Source organism: Phyllobates terribilis, unplaced genomic scaffold (assembly GCF_046119375.1).
Source record: "Phyllobates terribilis strain yellow unplaced genomic scaffold, ASM4611937v1 Scaffold_5__5_contigs__length_657084704, whole genome shotgun sequence".
Classification (NCBI taxonomy): domain Eukaryota; kingdom Metazoa; phylum Chordata; class Amphibia; order Anura; family Dendrobatidae; genus Phyllobates; species Phyllobates terribilis.
Genome location: NW_027362765.1, coordinates 249,367,730 through 249,386,156, shown reverse-complemented (window position 1 = coordinate 249,386,156; position 18,427 = coordinate 249,367,730). Strand labels below are relative to the sequence as shown.

Sequence of the window (18,427 nt, the reverse complement as noted above, 5' to 3'; positions counted from 1 at the left end):
GGGCTGCCGAGGAGAGAGGACGCCGCCTGGAACAGACCGGGGGCCGCTGGAGAGGTACGTATGAATATATTTTTTTATTTTTTACTTTATAATTTTTTTTTTTTTTACTATAGGTGCAGTATTTTAAGCAGAAATCTTGGTCACACAATATAAATCCATGCCAGTTGCATGGATTTATATTGTGTGACCAACTTGTCAAGCCCTTTTCCAAGTGATGCTCAAAATCGCTTGGAAAAGCGCTTGAAAAAACGCATGCATAAACGCTTGTAAAAACGCTTAAAAAAACACTTCTCCATGCATGCGTTTTTTCTGCCAGGGAGAGGAAAAAACGCTCCGGAAATTTCTGCTTAAAATCTGCATCGTGGGCACATAGCCTAAAGGTGGCCCGCTGCAGTACTAAAAGTGCAGCACTTGGGAAAAAATAAAGGAACTGCAAGGAACGAGGATGGGCGTGGATCTGGGTGGTTCATTACCATATGAAGGACTAAGAGGCACACACTACATAATGAATGGGCTTGCTGCATTCACAGAGTTACAGCTACCATAATTCTCCTCTTTTCCTTTTTATTCTGCATCACTCCATTACAAAAAATATTCACATTTGTTTCTTCAGGAGCGCAGTATGTGAAATCTCTGCTTGTAGTGCAACTAAGTGTTTCTCTGGGGCCATGTATTTTTACCCCTCACTCCCTGCAGAAGTCCTAATTGCCCCCATTCCAAAATGAAAAAAATAGTTGGCGGGGTCACAGAAGAGCATATCCCACAACTTTGCAGCCCTTAAAAAGTAATAAACAGTATAGTGGCCCTCACACAACTCTCCACATTGTAAATAGCCTACAAACATTATAATGGCCCCAACTAGCGCTCCAAACAGTATAATGGTCCCCACACAACACTCCACACAGTATAAAGGTACCTGCACAACCCTCCATACAATATAATGGACCTCACACATCCCTCCAAACAGTATAATTGGCCCCCACACAGCCCTCTAAACAGTATTGACCCCCTCAAATAGTATGATGCCCCCCACATGTCTATCCAAATAGTATGATGACCCCCCAAGTAGCATGATGGGAGACACAGAGCACCCCAAAGAGTATAATGGCCCCCACAAAGTACTCATTGGATAAAAAAAACCTCTTCCGGTTCTTCCACTGCTTCGGTCTCTGCAGCATGTGGTCTGCACTGCACGGCCCAGTGGTAGCGATGTAATGATGTCATCACACCCGCTGTGCTGAAACGTCAGACGCACAGGGAAAATGATGGAGGAGGGATCGTCAGCTGACGGGTCAATCTTCCATCATTGCTTTCAACTATATCTGCATCCAGGATAAAATTGAAAGTTTGGGGACGGGGGGGAGGGGTACTCGGCGCTGGCACAGGGCCCCCCAGACTCACGGGCCCCATAGTGGCCATGTGGTCTGCGGATATTAATGGTACAGCATTGACTGAAAAGCAGAGATTCAACATATCATGATCCAGAAGAAACAAAACCTAAAATATCTTCAGCATCAGCGGAACTCAGAGATTTTTACAAGGTTTTTAACTTATTTTTTATTTTTAGCAAGTGACAGTACCTCTTTAAAGGGAAAGTATCACAATGTTTTTTTTACGTTTGGACTTTATATTAAAAAGTTTATTCATTACTGTATAATATGAAATGGTGTAATATTTTTTTTCTTTATAACTTCTTAACTGAGCCGCTGGGGGCTGCCATTTTTATTTGCTGGTGTGTCAGAGCTGTGTTTCTAAGGCTGTGTGCCCACGTAGCATTTTTCAAGCGTATATGCTGCGGAATTTCCGCAGCGTAAACGCTTGAAAAACGCATGTATATCCGCACCCCATGGTCCCCAATGGGATTCCGCAAGTTCTATGCACATGTTGCGGATTTTTCCGCAGCGTTTATGCCGCGTTCAAAAATCCGCAGCATGTCATTTAATTTTGCGTTTCCGCAAGCGGAATTGCCTTAGTCCAATGCATAAAAAACGCAAGGCAATTCCGCATGTGGAAAACGCGTGATAAACGCGCGAAAAATGCGCGATAAACGCGTGCGGAATTCCGCATGCGTTTTTCCGGGAGAGGACTTGCATTTATGCAGCAGAAATTTTCTGCTTCATAAATGCAACGTGGGCACATAGCCTATTCCAGTCATGTGTGATACAGACTGCTGAGCCATTTATCTAATCCAGTCATGTGTGATACAGTGCACTGAGCTGTGTATCTAATCCGGTCATTTGTTATTCAGTCTGCTGAGTCCTGTATTTAATCCTTTTATGTGTGATACAGTTGGCTAATCCGTGTGTAACTAATCCTATCATGTTTCCCTCTTTTTTTCTGTTTTCTCTCTTTTTTTCTATAAATGTGTATGCCTTCCCACTATCAGTATTCGGTCAGTATTCGGTCAGTATTGTTTCTCAGGAGTGGGAGCCAAAACCAGGTGAGGAACAATCAGAGAAAAGGTGTAATAGAAACAAGTCACCAATTCTGCATTTGGTGCACTTTTTGTTTGGTTTTGGCTCCCACTCCTGAGAAAAAATACTGACCGAAAACCGATAGTGGGATCGTGGCCTTAAACAGTATATTTAATCTCATCATGTCTGAAACTGACTGCTTAACTGTGTATTTAATCCTACAATTTGTGATACTGGCTGCTGAGCTGTGTAATTACTGTGATCTAATCACTGTAAATGCAATGATATGACTGCTCGGTTCTGATCTCTGTAAAAACAGCAAATTGTGCAGCAACAACTAAAAGAATCGGCACTGCCTGCTGGCCTCAATGGTGACACTGTCCACAATGTCAGTATCATTTTGCAGTCACCGACAAAATGTCTCTGCATTGTTATCCTAAACTTCATCCTTTCTTATCCTTTTGAAAACGCCCAGAAAGAGAGAGGAGGAGTGGAGCGACATCACACACATGGTAGCAGATCCAGCCCACATTTACTGCAGTCATAATGCGAGCTAGCACTACACTAGGTTTTCCTATCAAATATCAGAAGCTGCTCCCCCTACTGTTTACAAGCTGAAAATATCAAAACTTTATAAATCCTTTTTTATATTTTATACCTTTAAAAATATATATTTTTTTAATTAAAACATTAAAAAAAATTTATGATACATTCCCTTTAAGGTACAAATCTAAGACAGAGCTATAGGGCAACATTTGTGGCAGGCAATTTTGTGGGGAATCAGTGGGAGGCAATGTGTGTGCTATTCCTGTTGTAGGTACTGTGGAGGGCAGCAGTGTAGTGGGCGCTCTGAAGACATTTGAGGACAGACTTTTTTGGACATCATAGGCACCTTGATAACGCAACCTCATTTGCTTAACTTTGAGACTATTTAGGCTAAAAATATGACTTAGGAGCCAATAGCATCTTTATTTTTACAGTTGGTACCTAAAACTAAGATTTGCCAAAATAAATGGCTGATCTACACTCACATATAGAAAAATGATGAGTTACTCAGTGTCTCCTTGTTCATAACCATGTTCAATTATCACAGGTTTCCATTACCAGACATCGCAGAGTAGTCAGTCAAGGCTTCTCTGACATGGTAAGGATATTACAGGCCTCAGGATTTCGGTTACTGCAGATGATGGAACAAGCAGAGAATCAGATGGTGAAGAATACAAACAGCCAAGACCTAGAAGAAGGGCTTACGATGCATTCTGCCCAGGTCGTTCCAGATCAGCAGCAGGATCAGCTTGTGAGTATGGTACATGTCCGCCATTCAATATGATTGCGGTAATACTATATTTATTATTGGTATAAAATGTATGAAAACTGTAACATTATATTATACATCCAATTATTCATTTATGCACCAGGAGGAACAATCCACATTTCAGGAACTACATTGGACAGGACTGTACGCTGCTGTCTCCAAGTTTAAACAGAGTTTACAAGAATTGTGCGCTGACCACATGGGGAGACTTGTGCAACAAGGTGAATGGAAGAAATGAGCATTTATGAAAATGGATTTTGCGGTGGGTTAGGATAATGAATCTATGTCATGTGTATCATGGTAGGTAATGTAAGACAGATGGTAGAACAGAATGTAGTATAGTAGGTGCTCAACAACAGATAAATTAAGGATTATTCTTAAAGGGAATCTGTCAGAAGGATTTCACACCCCAAACTATGTATACATGTATGTAGCTCTGTCAAAGCTAAGTCCAGCAATACCTTTATATGGCCAGTCTGCTCCTCAATTATGGAGAAATCAGCATTTGAATTGATATGCCAAAGAGGCTGTCGATCTGACGCCTCTGTCACTCCAGCTCTATTCCCCGCCCTGCTTCACCTTCTCTTGCTTGACTGACAGCCTCTATGTTGCGTGATTTCAAGCAAAAGAACTGTCATTCACACAGGAGGTGGTGCCGCAGGGCAGGGAATACATCTGGAGTGACAGAAGCTTCACATCTACCATAGACATTTGTATATCAATTCAAACACTGATTTTTCAATAACGGAGGAACAGATTGACTATGTAAAGGTATTGCTGGACTTGTCTTTAAAAAAGGACAGGCACATATAAATACTTTGGTGTGTAAAATCTAGCTGATAGATTACTTTTAAGCAAAAGGTTTATGCTGATGGCAAATCTGAGTGTATGTACAGCAGTATACAAGCTTTTTTTTCCCACCAAATTGATTTATCACCTATCCACAGGTGGTTGTGACTAGAGATGAGCATTGTTCGACTCGAACTGTTCGCCAATCTCAAATTCGAGCTGTTTTGGGCGGTGTTCGAGCCGTTCGGCGAACACGAACGATTTGAGAAAAATTCGGCTGTTCGAGGTTATGTTCGATAACTGTTCGTGCACCAAAATCATAACTGGATTTTTTCTCAGTAATGATGAAAATTAATGTTAATACGCAGTTTGAGTGTACAGCGGGGTGGGGGGAGGGGCAGGGGATGGATCTCTGCAGGAATAATGAAGATCTCCATTTTTTTTTCTCTTTCCCGCATTTACAGTGGGGAGGTGCAATCTGTCAGCCTATCAGCAGCGCACACACGGAGCGAAGTGCTTTTTTTCACACAAGCAAGGGCATGTGTCATTGGCAGTGTATGTCACATGTCCTTGCCCTATAAGACCAAGCCATTTTCCCCGTCGCCACCATTTTCTCACTGCTGCAGCTGCGTGTTAGACGGCACCGCTGTTGCTGTGTGCGCTATACCTTGTTAATTTCAAGCCAATTTTCGCACAAATGTACAGATAGCTTGGGAGTAGGGAATAGTTGTGATTGCAGTCCTTTTAAGGACTAGGTTACAGCATTTCCTGCGACTTTTATCAGGCAGGTCTGTGCTCTTAAATAGATAGGTTGTGGGAGTAAAGACTAATTGTAATTGGAGTCCTTTTCAGGACTAGGTTACATCAGTTCCTATCAGTTTTTGCCAGGCAGGTCTGTGCCAGTGCTGTGCAAGTTTTTTTCACAGCATTTGGCTGAATCTAGCAAAGCTAATCCTTTTTGGCCTATTGCAGAGTGTGTTAGTCAGTGGAGTAGCCTATCTGTGTTGCAAGATATACCACCTGTGTATAGAATACCAATTTTTTTACTGCACCTAGTGAAGTAAAATCTTTTGGGCATAGCATCATTCTATTAGTCCATCTATACTGACCTCCATCAGGTTGCAAATTGAATATCATTTTTTTCTGCATCTAGCTCTGAAAAAATATTTGGGCTTCTAGCAGTGTGTGGGACTTGGTCTATTAGTCCATCTATACTGACCTCCATCAGGTTGCAAACTGAATATAATTTTTTTCTGAACCAAGCTCTGAAAAAATATTTGGCCTTCTAGCAGTGTGTGGGACTTGGTCTATTAGTCCATCGATACTGACCTCCATCACGTTGCAAATTCAAAATAATTTTTTGTCTGCATCTACCTCTGAAAAAATATTTGGCCTTCTAGCTGTGTGTGGGACTTGTTCTATTAGTCCATCTATACTGACCTCCATCAGGTTGCAAACTGAATATAATTTTTTTCTGAACCAAGCTCTGAAAAAATATTTGGCCTTCTAGCAGTGTGTGGGACTTTCTCTATTAGTCCATCTATACTGACCTCCATCAGGTTGCAAATTAAAAATAATTTTTATCTGCATCTAGCTCTGAAAAAATATTTGGCCTTCTAGCAGTGTGTGGGACTTTCTCTATTAGTCCATCTATACTGACCTCCATCAGGTTGCAAATTAAAAATAATTTTTTGTCTGCATCTAGCTCTGAAAAAATATTTGGCCTTCTAGCAGTGTGTGGGACTTTCTCTATTAGTCCATCTATACTGACCTCCATCAGGTTGCAAACTGAATATATTTTTTTCTGCATCTAGCTCTGAAAAAATATTTTGGCTTCTAGCAGTGTGTGGGACTTGTTCTATTAGTCCATCTATACTGACCTCCATCAGGTTGCAAATTGAATATAATTTTTTTCTGCATCTAGCTCTGAAAAAATATTTGGGCTTCAAGCAGTGTGTGGGACTTGTTCTATTAGTCCATCTATACTGACCTCCATCAGGTTGCAAACTGAATATAATTTTTTTATGCATCTAGCTCTGAAAAAATATTTGGCCTTCTAGCAGTGTGTGGGACTTGTTCTATTAGTCCATCTATACTGACCTCCATCAGGTTGCAAATTAAAAATAATTTTTTGTCTGCATCTAGCTCTGAAAAAATATTTGGCCTTCTAGCAGTGTGTGGGACTTTCTCTATTAGTCCATCTATACTGACCTCCATCAGGTTGCAAATTAAAAATAATTTTATCTGCATCTACCTCTGAAAAAATATTTGGGCTTCTAGCTGTGTGTGGGACTTGTTCTATTAGTCCATCTATACTGACCTCCATCAGGTTGCAAACTGAATATCATTTTTTTCTGCATCTAGCTCTGAAAAAATATTTGGGCTTCTAGTAGTGTGTGGGACTTGTTCTATTAGTCCATCTATACTGACCTCCATCAGGTTGCAAACTGAATATAATTTTTTTCTGAACCAAGCTCTGAAAAAATATTTGGCCTTCTAGCAGTGTGTGGGACTTGGTCTATTAGTCCATCTAGATACTGACCTCCATCACGTTGCAAATTCAAAATAATTTTTTGTCTGCATCTACCTCTGAAAAAATATTTGGCCTTCTAGCTGTGTGTGGGACTTGTTCTATTAGTCCATCTATACTGACCTCCATCAGGTTGCAAACTGAATATAATTTTTTTCTGAACCAAGCTCTGAAAAAATATTTGGCCTTCTAGCAGTGTGTGGGACTTTCTCTATTAGTCCATCTATACTGACCTCCATCAGGTTGCAAATTAAAAATAATTTTTATCTGCATCTAGCTCTGAAAAAATATTTGGCCTTCTAGCAGTGTGTGGGACTTTCTCTATTAGTCCATCTATACTGACCTCCATCAGGTTGCAAATTAAAAATAATTTTTATCTGCATCTAGCTCTGAAAAAATATTTGGCCTTCTAGCAGTGTGTGGGACTTTCTCTATTAGTCCATCTATACTGACCTCCATCAGGTTGCAAATTAAAAATAATTTTTTGTCTGCATCTAGCTCTGAAAAAATATTTGGCCTTCTAGCAGTGTGTGGGACTTTCTCTATTAGTCCATCTATACTGACCTCCATCAGGTTGCAAACTGAATATATTTTTTTCTGCATCTAGCTCTGAAAAAATATATGGGCTTCTAGCAGTGTGTGGGACTTGTTCTATTAGTCCATCTATACTGACCTCCATCAGGTTGCAAATTGAATATAATTTTTTCCTGCATCTAGCTCTGAAAAAATATTTGGGCTTCAAGCAGTGTGTGGGACTTGTTCTATTAGTCCATCTATACTGACCTCCATCAGGTTGCAAACTGAATATAATTTTTTTATGCATCTAGCTCTGAAAAAATATTTGGCCTTCTAGCAGTGTGTGGGACTTGTTCTATTAGTCCATCTATACTGACCTCCATCACGTTGCAAATTCAAAATAATTTTTTGTCTGCATCTACCTCTGAAAAAATATTTGGGCTTCTAGCTGTGTGTGGGACTTGTTCTATTAGTCCATCTATACTGACCTCCATCAGGTTGCAAATTAAAAATAATTTTTATCTGCATCTACCTCTGAAAAAATATTTGGGCTTCTAGCTGTGTGTGGGACTTGTTCTATTAGTCCATCTATACTGACCTCCATCAGGTTGCAAACTGAATATAATTTCTTTCTGCATCTAGCTCTGAAAAAATATTTGGGCTTCTAGCAGTGTGTGGGACTTTCTCTATTAGTCCATCTATACTGACCTCCATCAGGTTGCAAATTAAAAATAATTTTTTGTCTGCATCTAGCTCTGAAAAAATATTTGGCTTTCTAGCAGTGTGTGGGACTTGTTCTATTAGTCCATCTATACTGACCTCCATCAGGTTGCAAATTGAATATAATTTTTTTCTGTATCTAGCTCTGAAAAAATATTTGGCCTTCTAGCAGTGTGTGGGACTTGTTCTATTAGTCCATCTATACTAACCTCCACCAGGTTGCAAACTGAATATAATTTTTATCTGCATCTACCTATGAAAAAATATTTGGGCTTCTAGCTGTGTGTGGGACTTGTTCTATTAGTCCATCTATACTGACCTCCATCAGGTTGCAAACTGAATATAATTTTTTTCTGAACCAAGCTCTGAAAAAATATTTGGCCTTCTAGCAGTGTGTGGGACTTTCTCTATTAGTCCATCTATACTGACCTCCATCAGGTTGCAAATTAAAAATAATTTTTATCTGCATCTAGCTCTGAAAAAATATTTGGCCTTCTAGCAGTGTGTGGGACTTTCTCTATTAGTCCATCTATACTGACCTCCATCAGGTTGCAAATTAAAAATAATTTTTATCTGCATCTAGCTCTGAAAAAATATTTGGCCTTCTAGCAGTGTGTGGGACTTTCTCTATTAGTCCATCTATACTGACCTCCATCAGGTTGCAAATTAAAAATAATTTTTTGTCTGCATCTAGCTCTGAAAAAATATTTGGCCTTCTAGCAGTGTGTGGGACTTTCTCTATTAGCCCATCTATACTGACCTCCATCAGGTTGCAAACTGAATATATTTTTTTCTGCATCTAGCTCTGAAAAAATATTTGAGCTTCTAGCAGTGTGTGGGACTTGTTCTATTAGTCCATCTATACTGACCTCCATCAGGTTGCAAATTGAATATAATTTTTTTCTGCATCTAGCTCTGAAAAAATATTTGGGCTTCAAGCAGTGTGTGGGACTTGTTCTATTAGTCCATCTATACTGACCTCCATCAGGTTGCAAACTGAATATCATTTTTTTCTGCATCTAGCTCTGAAAAAATATTTGGCCTTCTAGCAGTGTGTGGGACTTGTTCTATTAGTCCATCTATACTGACCTCCATCACGTTGCAAATTCAAAATAATTTTTTGTCTGCATCTAGCTCTGAAAAAATATTTGGCCTTCTAGCAGTGTGTGGGACTTTCTCTATTAGTCCATCTATACTGACCTCCATCAGGTTGCAAACTGAATATAATTTCTTTCTGCATCTAGCTCTGAAAAAATATTTGGGCTTCTAGCAGTGTGTGGGACTTTCTCTATTAGTCCATCTATACTGACCTCCATCAGGTTGCAAATTAAAAATATTTTTTTGTCTGCATCTAGCTCTGAAAAAATATTTGGCTTTCTAGCAGTGTGTGGGACTTGTTCTATTAGTCCATCTATACTGACCTCCATCAGGTTGCAAATTGAATATAATTTTTTTCTGCATCTAGCTCTGAAAAAATATTTGGGCTTCTAGCAGTGTGTGGGACTTGTTCTATTAGTCCATCTATACTGACCTCCATCAGGTTGCAAACTGAATATCATTTTTTTCTGCATCTAGCTCTGAAAAAATATTTGGCCTTCTAGCAGTGTGTGGGACTTGTTCTATTACTCCATCTATACTAACCTCCACCAGGTTGCAAACTGAATATAATTTTTATCTGCATCTACCTCTGAAAAAATATTTGGGCTTCTAGCTGTGTGTGGGACTTGTTCTATTAGTCCATCTATACTGACCTCCATCAGGTTGCAAACTGAATATAATTTTTTTCTGAACCAAGCTCTGAAAAAATATTTGGCCTTCTAGCAGTGTGTGGGACTTTCTCTATTAGTCCATCTATACTAACCTCCATCAGGTTGCAAATTAAAAATAATTTTTATCTGCATGTAGCTCTGAAAAAATATTTGGCCTTCTAGCAGTGTGTGGGACTTTCTCTATTAGTCCATCTATACTGACCTCCATCAGGTTGCAAATTAAAAATAATTTTTATCTGCATTTAGCTCTGAAAAAATATTTGGCCTTCTAGCAGTGTGTGGGACTTTCTCTATTAGTCCATCTATACTGACCTCCATCAGGTTGCAAATTAAAAATAATTTTTTGTCTGCATCTAGCTCTGAAAAAATATTTGGCCTTCTAGCAGTGTGTGGGACTTTCTCTATTAGTCCATCTATACTGACCTCCATCAGGTTGCAAACTGAATATATTTTTTTCTGCATCTAGCTCTGAAAAAATATTTGGGCTTCTAGCAGTGTGTGGGACTTGTTCTATTAGTCCATCTATACTGACCTCCATCAGGTTGCAAATTGAATATAATTTTTTTCTGCATCTAGCTCTGAAAAAATATTTGGGCTTCAAGCAGTGTGTGGGACTTGTTCTTTTAGTCCATCTATACTGACCTCCATCAGGTTGCAAACTGAATATAATTTTTTTCTGCATCTAGCTCTGAAAAAATATTTGGCCTTCTAGCAGTGTGTGGGACTTGTTCTATTAGTCCATCTATACTGACCTCCATCACGTTGCAAATTCAAAATAATTTTTTGTCTGCATCTAGCTCTGAAAAAATATTTGGCCTTCTAGCAGTGTGTGGGACTTGTTCTATTAGTCCATCTATACTGACTTCCATCAGGTTGCAAATTAAAAATAATTTTTATCTGCATCTACCTCTGAAAAAATATTTGGGCTTCTAGCTGTGTGTGGGACTTGTTCTATTAGTCCATCTATACTGACCTCCATCAGGTTGCAAACTGAATATAATTTTTTTCTGCATCTAGCTCTGAAAAAATATTTGGGCTTCTAGCAGTGTGTGGGACTTTCTCTATTAGTCCATCTATACTGACCTCCATCAGGTTGCAAATTAAAAATAATTTTTATCTGCATCTAGCTCTGAAAAAATATTTGGGCTTCTAGCAGTGTGTGGGACTTGTTCTATTAGTCCATCTATACTGACCTCCATCAGGTTGCAAACTGAATATATTTTTTTTCTGCATCTACCTCTGAAAAAATATTTGGGCTTCTAGCTGTGTGTGGGACTTGTTCTATTAGTCCATCTATACTGACCTCCATCAGGTTGCAAACTGAATACAATTTTTTTCTGCATCTACCTCTGAAAAAATATTTGGCCTTCTAGCAGTGTGTGGGACTTTCTCTATTAGTCCATCTATACTGACCTCCATCAGGTTGCAAGCTGAATATATTTTTTTTCTGCATCTACCTCTGAAAAAATATTTGGGCTTCTAGCTGTGTGTGGGACTTGTTCTATTAGTCCATCTATACTGACCTCCATCAGGTTGCAAACTGAATATAATTTTTTTCTGCATCTAGCTCTGAAAAAATATTTGGCCTTCTAGCAGTGTGTGGGACTTGTTCTATTAGTCCATTTATACTGACCTCCATCAGGTTGCAAACTGAATATAATTTTTTTCTGCATCTAGCTCTGAAAAAATATTTGGCCTTCTAGCAGTGTGTGGGACTTGTTCTATTAGTCCATCTATACTGACCTCCATCAGGTTGCTAACTGAATATAATTTTTTCTGCATCTACCTCTGAAAAAATATTTGGGCTTCTAGCTGTGTGTGGGACTTGTTCTATTAGTCCATCTATACTGACCTCCATCAGGTTGCAAACTGAATACAATTTTTTTCTGCATCTACCTCTGAAAAAATATTTGGGCTTCTAGCTGTGTGTGGGACTTGTTCTATTAGTCCATCTATACTGACCTCCATCAGGTTGCAAATTGAATATAATTTTTTTCTGCATCTAACCCAGCCAATAGTTTTGGCCTAATACCACAGTTTGGCCACTCAGCTCTGCTCGGTTCCCATCCATTGTTTTTTTGTGCAAACAACTCCAGAGTTGTGAATTAGTTAACCACCAAAATGAGTGGAAAAAGGCCTGCTGCTTGTGGAAAGGGGAATAGGCGTGTTGGGAAGGGGAAAAAAGGTTGTGTCCGTGGGGTAGGTGTTAAAGCAACAGTAACATCTGCAGAAGAAAGACCATCTTCCAGCCAAACTAAAATGTCTACTTCTTTTAGCGGACAATGTGATAAGATCCCTTTCTTACGGCCACGCCAATCGCTACAAATTCCAGATGAGGCACAAAAACAGCAGGTGCTTCAACGGATATCAAGTGTTCCTTTAAGTGGGCTCTCCTCCACATCAACTTCAACATCACAAATACTCCAGTCCTCAAAGGTGTCACCCCAATCGCACTTGCTTCCTCACAGCTCCCAAATCTCCAGCTGCCCGTCTGAGTATGAGGTAGAACAGATGGTTGAGTCTGCAGAGCTGTTTACTCATACTATAGCCTGGGAATCAGAGGTCGACTCCAGCGCTTCTGTGAATCCAGATGAGGAAATGATCTGCACTGATGCCCAGAATCTTTATGAGTCGGATCCAGGACCAGACGCAGAAGGTTCTGACCATAATTTAGACCCTCATTCCCAAACTGTAACTCCTGTTGGTGGAGACAATGAGGAAGACGATGATGAGACTCAAATACCTGATTGGAGCGACAACTTTAGTTTTTTGTCAGGGCAGGAACAGGTTGGCTCTGAGGACGACGGGTGTGATAACGCACAGGGTGATGATGATGAGGTTGGAGATCCCACTTACTGTCAACCCACAGTCAGCCAAGAGATGAGGTCAGCAGAGGAGGTGGAGGAGGATGCTAGTGACGACGAGGTCAGGTTGCGCCTTCCTGGACAGAGACGTAGTACTGGAAGCACGTCAACAACTGCATCCTCAAACACAACTCTGCCTCTCACCACAAGTCGTGGTGGCTCTTCAGGTCGCATGGGTGCTAAGCCTTGCATAGCCTGGGCATTTTTTCAGATCGATAAAGATGACCCAACTCGTGTTATCTGTAACATTTGTCAGCAAAAGCTAAGTAGAGGCCAAAAAATACATAGTTTGAGTACTTCATGCATGAACCGGCACATGGACATGAAGCATAAGTTGCAGTGGGAAGCTCACTGTGCTACAATGCGGCCTAGCCGGCCGGGCCAACCACCGTCTGCCATATCTTGTGCATCCGCGGCCTCTTCATCCTCTGTGACTGGGGGGACAGCAGTCACACCTGTTTTGGGGCGCAGACCTGCCACCTCTTTACCCGCAACAGCCAGCGTGATTGGCAGGTCATCATTTTCTTTGGAGGTGGTAACACCAGCTGGTGTTGAGCGCTGTCCGACATCAATAGCACCACCTTTGGATCAAGGCAACCTAACATGTCCGCCTGCATCTTCCTCACAGACCGGCAGTTTGCCGGGGACACCCTTATCAACCCCGTCTAAGCACAATAGCCAGCCCTCGGTCCCTCAGATGTGGACAAGTAAAAGACCATTTCCTCCTAGCCATGAGAAAGCTAAGAGGTTGAATTTCACCATCTGCAAGCTCTTGGCTACAGAAATGCTGCCTTTCCGCCTGGTGGACACAGAGGATTTTCGAGACCTTATGTCCGTCGCAGTGCCCCAGTACCAGATGCCCAGTCGGCACTACTTCTCAAAGAAAGGTGTGCCTTTTCTCCACCAGCATGTTGCACACAACATCACCGCTTCTTTGAGAAACTCTGTGTGTGACAGGGTGCATTTCACCACAGACACTTGGACGAGTAGGCATGGACAGGGGCGTTACATGTCGCTGACTGGGCACTGGGTAACTATGGTGACAGCAGGACAAGGGGCTGCTGTCCAAGTCTTGCCGTCCCCACGAGTTGTGCGTCAATCCTCTTTATCTCAAAGTTCCTCCACTGCTTCTGCCTCCTCAACCTCCTCTCGGTCCTCCACCTGCACCCAAAGCCTGTCTGGTCATGCCACAAGCTTTCTAACTGCGCAGAAGGGATCCTGCACACCTCCTTACTATGCTGGCAGTAGGGCTCAACGTCATCAGGCGGTTTTTACTTTGAAATGTCTGGGAAATGTGAGTCACACAGCTGAGGAGTTGTGGTCAGCTCTGGAGAACCAATGTTTAGTGCTGACGATGCCATTATCAGCATGACTATTCCGGTGATTTACATGCTGGAGCACATGTTAAACAGAATTCGGAGTTAGGTGGTGGCACAAGAGGAGGTGGAGGAAGTAGAGGAGGAGGAGTTGTATGCGGAAGGGCTAACATCTGCAAGGTCCAGATGGTCGGCAGCACCAAGGGGGCAGGCATGTGAGGGTGGGGGAGATGGTTTTACCAGGGCGCATGGTAGCAGCCAAACTAGTGAGGAAGGTGCAGGAGCCCAGGAAGAAGTGGAGGATGAACTGATGGAAGACTCATCAGATGAGGGAGACCTTGATCACATTTCTGTTGTGCGAGGTTGGGGGGAGAGGACAGAGGAAGGAAGCATGATTGTTACCTCGCCACCAACACAACAGGGACTTGGTGCTCCTGGATGCGCAACACACATGAGTGCCTTCTTGCTGCACTACCTGCAACATGACCCTCGAATTGTGAGAATTAGAAATAATCCTGACTACTGGGTTGCCACACTGTTAGATCCCCGGTACAAAAGTAAATTTGCAGAAATTATTCCTGCCATAGAAAGGGATGCACGCATGCAGGAGTATCAGCAGAGACTGTTGCAGAATCTTACATGTGCTTTTCCACAAAACACCAGCGGTGCACGTAGTGAATCTCACAGTTCCAACTTGCCAACCGTGGGACCGTCGAGTGTTCAGCACTCAAACCGTAACAGAACCACAGTATCTGCTGGTAACATCAATTTTGCGGAATCATTTCACCACTTTTTTAGCCCATCCTTTGCAAGGCCACAGGAGACAAGAAGTCTGACACATAGTCAACGCCTAGAGACGATGGTACAGGAGTATCTCCAAGTAAACATTGAAGCCATGACTGTGTCACTGGACCCTTGCTCTTTTTGGGCTTCCAATCTGGATAAATGTCTGGAGCTAGCCACTTACGCCTTGGAGATCTTGTCATGCCCCGCAGCCAGCGTTCTGTCTGAACGTGTGTTCAGCGCTGCTGGTGGTGTGCTGACAGATAAGCGCACGCGGCTCTCCATTGATAATGTAGACAGACTCACGTTCATAAAGATGAACAAATCATGGATCCGAAACGACTTTTCTACCCCTGTGTCATCCTGGGGAGAGTAAAAGCTTGATGATTGGTTAAAATCACCTCACCAACCGTTTTAAGCTTTCAAATTACTAATCATGTTTATCTGTATCTTGGCTGGAAAATAATTTGGGATTTGTAGCAGTGTGCAGCACTGATTCTATTAGGCCATCTATAATAAGCTCCACCAGAATTAAAATTACTAATAATGTTTATCTGTATCTTGGCTGGAAAATAATTTGGGCTTTGTAGCAGTGTGCAGTACTGATTCTATTAGGCCATCTATACTAAGCTCCACCAGATTTAAAATTACTAATCATGTTTATCTGTACCTTGGCTGGAAAATAATTTGGGATTTGTAGCAGTGTGCAGCACTGATTCTATTAGGCCATCTATACTAAGCTCCACCAGATTTAAAATTAATAATAATTTTTGGCTGCATCTAGCCCGGAAAATAATTTTGGGGCTCTGAGATGCGCAAGACACATAAGTGCCTTCTTGCTGCACTACCTGCAACATGACCCTCCGATTGTCAGAATTCGAAGTAATCCTGACTACTGGGTTGCCACACTCTTAGATCCCCCAAACTTTTCGATCAACCTTTTCATTTTAATAAAGACCAAAAAAATGGTCATTTTTGAAATTATAAGCATTAGCAGGTTATTAGAAACTGAAATCAAACAGTTTTCAACTCAAAACTTTATTCTAGGTGATGTTACATTTTCACATAGGACCCCTTGTTCGAAAGGAGCTTCTGAACTCTCTCGTCCATTGAATTTGTCAGGTTTTGGATGGTTTCTGCTTCAATTGTTTTGCATGAGGACAGAATACCCTCCCAGAGCTGTTGCTTAGATGTGAACTGCCTCCCGCCATCATAGACACTCCTTTTGATGATGCTCCAGAGGTTCTGAATGGGGTAGAGGTCAGGGGAGCATGGGGGTCACACCATAAGTTTGTCCCCTTTTATGCCCATATCAGCCAGAGATGCAGATGTTTTATGTGCAGCATGAGATGGTGCATTATCATGCATAAAAATGATCTTGCTGTGGAATACACGGTTCTTCTTCTTGAACCATGGCAGGAAGTGCTGTTTGAGAAACTCCACATACATTATGGAGTTCATCTTTACCCCTTCAAGGATCCTAAAGGGGCCGACAATCTCTCTCCCCATGATTCCAGCCCAAAACATTACTCCACCTCCTCTTTGTTGGCGCTGTAGCCATGTTTGCGTGGGGTGTCCATCAACCAGCCATCCTCCACTCCATCCATCTGGACCATCGAGCGTTGCACGGCACTCATCCGTGAACAAAACAGTTTTGAAATCAGTCTTCATGTAATGTTTGGCCCACTGGAGCCGTTTCTGCTTGTGTGAAGTGGATAGAGGAGGTCGACAGGATGGCGTATGCACAGCTGCAAACCTCTGAAGGACCCTGCATCTTGTTGTTCGGGGGACGTTGGAGGCACCAGCAGCTTCAAAAACTTGTCTGCTGCTATGACAAGGCTTTTTTGCCGCTGCTCTTTTAACCTGACGTAATAGCCTGTAGGAAAGAGTCCTCAATTTGCCCTTATCAGCACGCACACGTGTGTACTGTGAATCAGCTACATACTTCTTGATTGCCAAGACACTTCATCCTGATCATCGCACAATGTTGATTGTAGTCATGCCTTGACCTAAACACTCCACAATTTGTTGCTTCTCAGCAGCCGACACATCCTTTTTATTTCCCATTTTGGCAGAAAATGTAGGCTGCTTAATAATGTGGGACAGCCTTCTTAAGTAGTCTTGCCTTTCATTGGACACACCTGCCAAACTAATTAGCACAGGTGTCTGCAATTGCTTACAGTGATATAAAGAGCCCTGACACACATCACCATCAATGAGTTTAACTGACAAACAAACAAATTCTTCCCTTATCACTCGTAAACACTTTTTGCATAATAATTTTGAACACAGTGTACATGTGCTTTTCCACAAAACACCAGTGGTTCACGTAGTGAATCTTACAGTTCTAACTTGCCAACCGTGGTCTGTATGGAGTTGTTCAATAAAGGGCCCAAAATTAAGATAACATAGATGGGAGAGGTCTCTATGAATAGGAATTCCTAAGTATTTGATACCCTGTGAGGGCTAGGCAAAGGGAAAGTTGGACTGGATGGAATCCTGTATGGATTTGGGGAGGGAGACATCGAGGGCCTCAGTCTTCGCTGCATTGATTTTAAAATTTGACCATGTAACAAAGTGATCTATTTCAGCCATAACAGCATGGATGGATATATGTGATTGAGTGATATATACTAGGACATCATCAGCAAATAGAGAGCACTTGTACTCGGTGCCTCCCACCTCAATCCACCTAATATTGGGGTTATGGCGAATTGATGAGAGCAGGTGCTCCGTCACTAGGATGTATAAGAGAGGGGACAGAGGACATCCCTGCCTTGTCCCATTGGTGATTGTGAAAGGTAATGAAAATGTTCTGATGCACCCCCTGGGCCTTGGGACACCCGGAGCCGGACCCTTTTTGGTGGATGCTGGTGGTTGTAGTCTCCGTGGCGGCGACCCGGTTCCGTGGCTCAGGGCGGTCAAACCAGTGGCGGAACTATTTATGTGGTTTTAATGTTTAAATGTCCGACTACGCCACCCGTGGATTGCGGTCAGAGTGAACCGCCGCTGCAGGGCAGACCGCTGAGGCTGGTGTTGTGGGTGCAGCAGAGCGTAGCATAACTCCCCACGGGAGGAGTATAGCCTCAGGGCAGTGTATGCGGAGGATGGGGGTGATGGTGCAGGGCAGCAGCAGTAACGACACGGAGTCAGTGATGCAGTCCAGGGCCTTTACTCACAGTTCTTATTATCCAGACCACGTCTGCAGGTAACGGCTGCCCACGTCGTACTGTGCTCACCAGGTGAGGGGCTCAGACAACTCCCAGATAACTTTGGAGCGCTTCACAGGACCCCCTTTGTGTGTCCTTTGTCTGGCCTTTCTTACCAACCCTTCTGTCCGGCTGCCTCGGGCCTCCTCTTGGTAAACTTGGCGCCAGTTTCCCTGACCCTATGTGGTGCCTTCCTAGCGGG

The 18,427-nt window shown here is 42.1% G+C and overlaps 1 protein-coding gene across 1 annotated transcript in view; it reads left to right on the top strand.

Moving 5' to 3' along the window:
* TRIM47 (tripartite motif containing 47) overlaps nucleotides 1-18,427 on the top strand; it is a 44,488-nt gene that overhangs the window by 19,020 nt on the left and 7,041 nt on the right. The window contains exons 2-3 of the mRNA XM_073683991.1: nucleotides 3,508-3,711; nucleotides 3,833-3,950. Of these exons, the coding sequence (XP_073540092.1) occupies nucleotides 3,508-3,711; nucleotides 3,833-3,950 (322 nt within the window). The remainder of the gene's footprint in view (nucleotides 1-3,507; nucleotides 3,712-3,832; nucleotides 3,951-18,427) is intronic.